Source organism: Camelus dromedarius, chromosome 9 (genome assembly GCF_036321535.1).
Source record: "Camelus dromedarius isolate mCamDro1 chromosome 9, mCamDro1.pat, whole genome shotgun sequence".
Classification (NCBI taxonomy): domain Eukaryota; kingdom Metazoa; phylum Chordata; class Mammalia; order Artiodactyla; family Camelidae; genus Camelus; species Camelus dromedarius.
The window spans coordinates 74,819,956-74,828,025 of record NC_087444.1 but is presented as its reverse complement, the minus strand read 5'-3'; the positions used below and the strand labels follow the sequence as shown (position 1 = coordinate 74,828,025).

At 57.8% G+C, this 8,070-nt stretch overlaps 1 protein-coding gene across 1 annotated transcript; it reads right to left on the bottom strand.

Annotated features, from left to right (window-relative positions):
- Positions 1-1,362: 1,362 nt before the first annotated feature.
- Positions 1,363-7,541, bottom strand: NR1H2 (nuclear receptor subfamily 1 group H member 2). Its single transcript, XM_031457103.2, has 10 exons — positions 7,390-7,541; positions 7,146-7,278; positions 6,584-6,644; positions 6,383-6,502; positions 5,771-6,061; positions 5,376-5,689; positions 4,996-5,175; positions 4,256-4,355; positions 2,091-2,299; positions 1,363-1,805 (listed from the first exon to the last, which is right to left on the bottom strand). The coding sequence occupies exons 3-10, from the start codon at positions 6,624-6,626 to the stop codon at positions 1,659-1,661; spliced, it is 1,404 nt and encodes a 467-aa protein (XP_031312963.2). The 5' UTR covers positions 6,627-6,644; positions 7,146-7,278; positions 7,390-7,541; the 3' UTR covers positions 1,363-1,658.
- Between the last annotated feature and the right edge of the window lie 529 nt (positions 7,542-8,070).

Sequence of the window (8,070 nt, the reverse complement as noted above, 5' to 3'; positions counted from 1 at the left end):
CGTCCAAATAGGGGAGGCCACTCCCCGTTCTTCCCACTGGGGCACCGGCCACGCCCCCTCTTTCCAATTTGGGCGGTGGCCTAGTCCACTTGTGGGCAAATTCCCGCCAAACCCCACCCCCTCCTGACGTGTGCAGCTCGAAGCCACGCCCCTCCCCTGAGGCAGCGTCGCGGCCCGGTGAGGTCTGCGCGCACCGCAGTCCTGGTCAGTCGCCCAGCCACAACTCCGCCAGCCCAAAGGTACCGGGCACGCATCCTCTGCTCCCCTACCTGCCTCCCGTCCGAAGCCTTGTCGGGAGCACCACCTGGGCACTGTTCATCCTTCCACTCGCGGCCTGCCCTATGCCCTCCCCGCAGAGGCTGGCCCCTATGCGCTCAGATACTGCCCTGGTCTGTTCTGCCTCACAGCCTCAGTGTCCCCATCTGTAAACTGGACTCAGCACAGGGCAGGCGCACCTGTAGGCTAGAGGCACACTGCTGGGAATGAGGTGATCACTTGTAACTACTCTCACTTCCGCCGTCCCCTCTCCTCCCCTAAAAAAAATACCTGTCAATACCCAACCCATTCCTCCTTTACCCTTTACCCTTGACCTTTACCTTTACAACACCCCCTTTACCCTTGACCAAGACTGTCCATCCAGCTCACCTGGGTGTCCCCTCAGGGCCTGGTGCAGGGGAAGGAGAAATTAAGAGAACGCCCCTGCCCTTCCTTACTCTGAACTCACCAAGGCCTCTTGGGAGAGACCTTTAGCTCCCTCACTGCCGCATCCGGCCTCCATTGAAGTCCCTATTCCCTTACCTTCTAGCTGTCCAGACTCATCCCCCGACTACCAGCCCTGACGGCTAGACGGCTGGGAGGAATGACTTTATCTTGTTCACTCATATTTCCAGTGCCTAAAATTGTGTTTGGCACATAGTATATGCTTCACACAGATTTGTTGAATGAATGACATGTGTCCCCAGAAAGGCCAGCACAGCACCTGGTCCACAAGCAGCTTCCGCAAATACTTGATTAAATGAGAGCTCCAGTCCCCTCAAGCACTTACATTCTCCTTGTCCTTCAGGAGTGGGCTCCAGCCACAGAGAGGTGACCCTGAGGTTGTCAGGGGCCTCTCCTGGGCCTCCAAAACACCCAGTCACATCACCCTGAATCCGCCACAGCCCAGCACCAGGTCCAGGGGGGTCGGTGTCCATGAAGACCCTGGTAGCCCATCCCCATCTCAGACTCTGACTCTGAACAGGTTTCTATTCATATTTTATTTTCTTTTTGTATTTTTTTAGTTTTTATTAAATAAAAGGAGCAGAGTGAGGGGGGCCTGTGGTCTCTTGAGCTGTGGGGGAGTCACAGGCCCACCCCTCCCTCTGTTCAAGGTGCACTGCGCAGTAGGCTTGAGGCATAAGCTGGGCGGGGAGGGCAGCTGGGAGTGCTGGGAGAGGTCAGAGGTCGGGACCTGTGACCCATTCACCCTTCCCAGGAAGACTCCGTAGGCAGGGAGAGAGGCTCCTGGACTCTGACTGGGGCTCATCCTGAGGGCTGAGGGCTGGTGGGGCAGGGGCCTTGCTCCAAGCCCAAAGGTGGGACCCCAGGCCCGGCCCCTTCCCACCCCAGTGTCCGTTCATTGGAGGGTGCAGGGTGCTGGGGCAGTGTGGCTGGGCCCCTCACTCGTGGACGTCCCAGATCTCAGACAGCAAAGGCGGTAGCTTCTTGTCCTGGAGCCGCAGGGCGAAGACCTGCTCCGAGTGCACGGAGCTGAGCGTACGCAGGCTCACGAGCTTCATCAGCATCCGGGGGAAGCGCAGCTGGTCCTGCGGGGGGACGGGAGGGAGGCGGGCGTGGCTCAGCTCACCAGACCACCTAGCAGGCCTCCCTCCGCAGGCCGAGCCAGGAGAGACAGAGTGGGTGTCAGCTGGACAGCACCTGGGGACCCCAGCCCCTGTGGCCCGAGGATAGACTGATGAGGACATTGGCCTGAGCTCAGACTGTTACCAGGGAGCCCGACAGAGCCGGGCTCGGACTAGGAAGCCAGACCCCAGCCCTGGGCTGACCCCACGTGGGTCTGGACTTCCAGGCCCTCCCTGCGCCGTCTGTACCTGGGGCCTCTTGATGCGGGTGTAGGAGAGCAACGCGTCCACGTAGGGCTGCTGCAGGGCCTCGACTCGGCTCGGCTCCTGCACGTTGGGCCGGTCGGCCGAGAAGATGTTGATGGCGATGAGGAGGGCGTACTCGGCGTCGTCCAGGCCCAGCCGCCTCATGGCCCGGGAGAACTCGAAGATGGGGTTGATGAATTCCACCTGCAGGCCTGCAGAGGTGGGAGGCCTGACCCGATGAACTAGCCCCCAGCCTGGCCCAGGACGCTGCCCACCATCAGCAGTGAGGACAACGGCAGCAGGTTCAGTGCTGTTCACCCCATAACCCCACTGCCTACCCGGATGCCTGGCACAGAGCAGCTGTGCTATAAACCTTGCCCGGATGAAGGACCAAGTAACGAGAGTGAACATTTATCTAGAGTTTTCTACTCCCTCAACACCACCTTCACTTCGTTCCTGGCCTCCCAGGATCTCTCCTCAGGAAAAGGAAAGATTCTTCAGCCTAGGTCGCATTATGTCACCCCCTGTGGTGGCTTCCACTGCTCTCAGAGGAAAGCCCATACTCATTCCCAAGAGTGACTCATTCATTCATCCAACTTCATTGAGCACCTACTGCATGCCAGGCCCCAGGGCAGGGTATTTATAAGCCCCGACTCCGTAGTACTTGGGTTGACGGGACATATCGATCCTGTGAGATGGTTATGAGTTCTACGGATCAGGGTAATGGGAGCCACTGAGAATCACGTCAACATCTTAGACAAGAGGGTTACCGGAGGGGGACACCATAGGAAGGCTTGCTGTAGGGTGTCCGAGCCAAAGGAGGGGAGGGAATGAGTTACCAGCATATGTGAGTGTTCCAGGTTGGGTACCACCCATCTGTTCTGCCTGGGACTAAGCTTCCTAGGCCAGGAGACCTCTAATATGAAAGCTGGGAAGTTCAGGCAAACTGACACAAGTTGGTCACCCTAGTTCTGGGCAGAGGGACCAGCAAGGACAAAAGCCCTGAGGTGGGAGCACAGTTGGTGGGTTCCCCTAAGAGGGAGGCCAGTGTGGCTGGAGGAGGATGAGTGAGGGGACGGTGGGAGGTGAAGGCGGAGAGGGAACGGGGCCAGACCTAGCAGGGCCTGTGGGCCCAGCGAGGACTCTAGCTTTTCTCCCAGTGAGACGGGAGCCACGGACATGTGCTAACCTGGTTATTAATAGGATTCTTCTGCCAACTGTGTGAACAAACACACTGGGCTGGGGTGGAGGCAGAAACCCATGAGGAGCCCTTGCAATGCTCCAGAGAAAGCCACCTGAGGCCTGGACTGGGGCTGTGGCAATGGCGGAGGGGGGAGTGGTGGGACCCCAACCACCTCTTCTGCTCCACATCCCTGTGCTCCAGCTGCCTGAGCCTCCTTGTAGTTCCTTAAAACTGTCCAGCTCTTGCCCGCTGCAGGACTTTGCACATGCTGATACCTCTGCTGGAAACATTCCCCCACCCTCCAGTGCTCCCCTGCCAAGCTTACACTCAAAGGGTTACTGGCACTGTCTTGGGTGTTGGGACAGCCAGGAGTTAGAGGAAGGGAAGATGGGGTTAGGAGGAGGTGTCTAGGAGTACAAAGAAGTGCCCCCAGGGAGAGTGATGGGCGGGCACGAAACTCACCGAGAAAGCCCAGAGGCCGAGAAAGCGAGGCATCTGCACACACATTCCCTGGTGGGTGATGCTACACCCACCTCCCTTTTCCCAAGTGTTCTTTCCCACTCCTCTGGCCTCAGTTCAACTACACCTCCTCCAGAAGCCCATCGCCTAGGTTACATCCAAGTAAGTGACCTTGGAGGGCAGAGGCCAAGGCTGCCCTGCACAGTTGGGGAGGTTGCCCATTTCACAGTGGCCTGAGATCCAGCCTCCCTCATGTGAGACCAGGTTTGGGGATGAGGGAGCAGCTTTTCTTAATTCCTATCGAGACACCCGATGCGATAGCAGAACCCCTCTGCCTCACCCTGCACTCTGTCCCACTGTGCAGAGATGGTACTCCTGTCTCACTGCAGGGTGGGCTCAGCGCTCACCCCATTTTGGAGATAAAGAAACAGAGGCTCAGACTGGGATCAGAGAGCCCGAGGTCTCCGGGCCAGCAGGGACCCAGCCAGGGTGCCACCCCCACCCCCAAGCCTGCTCTCTGCCATACCCGCGCGGTGGAAGTCATCCTTGCTGTAGGTGAAGTCCTTCAGGAAAGTGATGCACTCTGTCTCGTGGTTGTAGCGTCTGGCTGTCTCCAGCAGCATGATCTGAGGGCAGCAGGGAGAGGGGTCAGTAGGAGCAGGGGCCTGAGGCCTCCCTGTAACCCCTTAGCCACTGTCCCTCCTCTCCTGGCGTGAATGGGGGCCCTGATCTTGCCAGCATCATTCCTCACCTCTCTGCCCTGACCCCATTCTCCAGCCACACCTGCAGTCAGCACGCTGGCCCTTCTGAGCTCTTTCCTTCCTCCAGGTGCAAGACGCCCAGCACCCTCCGCTTAGGACACTCTCCCCAGGTGCTTATGAGGCATTTTCATCTCTTTCGTTCACTGCCACACACCCAGCATTTGGAAAGGGGCCTGGCATATACCAGGCTCTCAACACTTACTTGTTACCACTGTTTTGGTTCAAATGTCAACCCCCCAAATAAGCTCTTTTGGCACATTCTCTAAAGTGTGTCCCTCCAGAACAATCCTCTATTATCCTCATCCTCAGTTCCTGTTTCCTTTCTCTCCTTGCCTCCTGGGAGGCTCTGATGACTTGTTTAGTATTCTGACACTCTCCTGTAGAATATCATGCCCACGAGAAGAGGGCAGGGACTGGAGTCTTCCTTGTCACTATGCAGCCAGCCTCTGCCCTGGGGCTTATCTCTGGGGTTCCTCGAGGGCAGGTTGGGTGAGCTGGCCATTACCTCGATAGTAGATGCCTTCAGGAGGGCAATCTGGTCCTCACGACCCAGCTGCAGGAAGCCAGGAACCTGCTTGGCGAAGTCCACGATCTCCTGGACTGAGATGATGGCCAGCTCCGTGAAGTGGGCGAAACGCTGCTGGCGAGCATCGCGGGACTGGGGGTCTGCGCCCATGGGCCAGGGCTGGGGACGTGGAGGGCCAGGTTACTTTCAGGACTTCTCCCGTGAGCCCAAGGCTATGGGTGCCCCTTGAGGCAAAGCCTACACCCTCGGAGACCCTCCTCTCCAAGCCCCTGCCCTCTAGAGCCTCATTCTCTCCCAACGGCCTGTTGGCCTGACCCTGCTGGGCCCATCACCCCTCCAGGCTGTGGAAGGGGCAGTACCGTGACTTTGGGCTGGTCAGAGAAGGAGCGTTTATTGCACTGCAGCTGGGCCGCCACCAACTGCTGGATCATTAGTTCCTGAGCGGCTGTTAACTGGACACCTTCACCTTCTCCGGTGCCCTGGCCACCCCCGTCGGACCCTCCAGGGGAGGCCCCAGGCCCGGAGGCTGAGCTGCTGCTGACTCCCGGCCCTGGCAGGGGAGACTGCTGCTGCTGCTGCTGCTGCTGCTGCTGCTGCTGCTGCTGCTGCTGCTGCTGCTGCTGCTGCTGCTTCCGAATCTTCTTCTTCCGGATCTGTTCTTTGGAGAGGACACCTATTGGGGAGACCCGGGACTCAGCAGAGGCACCAAGCCTGGGCAGGGGCCAGGCCAGCCTGCTCACTCCCAGGCACTCACACTGCTCCCTCATCCCGGCCTCCTTGCATTTTCGCAGCCGGCACTGCTGACACTTGCGCCGCATGAAGGCGTCCATCTGGCAGGTTCCACCACCCCGGCAGGCGTAGCGCCCGGCCCCACCTCGGATGACACTGCGCCGGAAAAAGCCCTTGCAGCCTTCACAGCTGAGCACGTTGTAGTGGAAGCCGGAGGCCGTGTCCCCACACACTTGGCACAGCTCATCGCCCAGCATCTTTGGAGCTGGGCCCTTCTTTCGCTTGCGCTCCGGCTCCTCTGCTGGGTCTAGGATGACTGGGGTGGGGGGACAGTAGCCATGAGAAACAGAGCCGCAGAGGTAACTAGCAGCCAGAGAGTAAGGTCCAAGAGAGATCGGAGGCAAAAAGCCAGTGTGGAGGGTGATACCAGTTGGGGAGATGGCAGTTCAGATGGAGAGATGTGTGTGTCAGTGAACCCCATAGAATGGCTCCAAATAAGAGGAGTCAAAGATGGACAAAAAAAAACAAACAAACAAGAAACTGGGACTACCCATCCCCATTTTTTATCTTTGTTCCTTCCAAGATCCCTCTCCAAGCCTCCATACCAACTCCAAGTCCTTCCCAGGCCTCATCTCACCCACGATGGAGGCTGAGCTGGCTCCATCAGTGCCTGGGACATCAGGGTCTGCCCCTCCCGGCCCATCCTCCTTTCCATCAGGTGAAGAAGATGGGGTGCTGGGCTGAGGGGGGGCATTTCCTGGGAGAGGGAAGCACAGTGAGTTTCTCCTGACAATTACTTGATGTGGGGTATGGCTGGGTTGGGAAGTGGGTCACTCACCAGGCAAGGGAGTGTCCAGGGAACTCGTGGTGGGGGTGGACATGGTGCGTCACGGAGCAGCCTGCATAATATAGGGTACTGAGAACCTTGTGGGGCCAGGGAGGGTCAGGTTAGGCCAGCCACAGGTCTTGTTGGGGGCATCCCTCTTTCCTTCATCTCTTCAGATTCTTGCCCCTGCCAGCCTCCATACCCTCCCATCCAATTCTAATAAGGCCCGCCCCCTTCTGCTCTAGGACAGCCTTCGGCTTCATCTCAAGCCCCGCTCTCTAGACTCTGCCCCTCCTTCAGGCTCCATCCACTCCAGATCCCGCCCACCTGCTTTTACCAGATTCTGTCCCTTCTTCTTCAGTTGTGCTCTGCTCTCACTTCCTCCTTCCCACCCAGTTTCACCCCACCTACTCTTACTCAGCCTTCACCCAACTTGCGCCAAGGAAGCAACCCTATCCCTCATTCTGATCCCACCACCTCCTCTCATGCCTCGCCCACATCTTTTTCTTCTAAGACCCTCCCGAAGCCATCCAGGTCCCGCCCCATCTCCTCCCATCACGCCCCGCCCCCACACCTCTCTCCAGGTCCCGCCCCTTTCCGAACACCAGTGGGGGGCGGGGCTCATGGCTGCGCGAGGGTCTCGTGAGCCGCCTCTCGCGGGGTCTCCTACTTCCGTTGCCCTGGAAACAGCCAGGGGGCGGCGCGAGCTATGGAGGGGTAGGGGTGGAAGGAGAAGGGGGCTGAGCCAAGCAGCGCGGAGAACGCCGGGAAGCCCCAGGCCCAGGGCTCCTCCCGCGTCCCCCCACACTCGAGTGCACCTGTTTTCGTCCGCTTGATCTGCTTCTCTTCCTCCTCCTCTGTATCCCCTGGTGCGCTGCCGCGACTCGGATCCCCTCAGAAGTAACTTCGCCACTTCTTCCGGCAACCCCACCGTGCATCACTTCCGGAAGTGGGCGGGGAGTCGGGGTGACGGAATTCCGGTCCGCCTAGGGCTAGCCTGAACAGCTGCTCCATGCGGAAGTCTTAGACCCACCGGAAGTTTACCTTCCGGGTAGCTCCACTGAGGATCGCCAGAAGAGTTCCGGATTCATTCAATCAAACGTTGGGCAGGAGGGCGGAGTCTCAAACCTTCCCGCCAAGCGCTGGGTGGCTTTAGACTCTCCCCTGGGCCTCTCAGGGCTCGCAGAGCCAAAGAGTTTCTCCGCATAATCGTCGGGGCTACATCTCCTACACAGTTGATTTAAAGCATGTTTGTCCTTTTATACGTTTTCTGATTTTGGAGGTGCGCTGATTGTTGGTTTTAAATAGATTAAATTACAAACCTAGACCCAGAAAAAATATATTTTATAAGTAATTTGAAGATAGGAAGAAAGTTTTTAAAGTATCATTCCTCTACCAAAGAGAAAAATCATAGCTTTTAAAGAAAACTCATGTTTAATGAAAAAAATTCACAACCCTTCCCCCTAAAAAGAAAATAAAAGAAAAAAGAAAAATTGTAA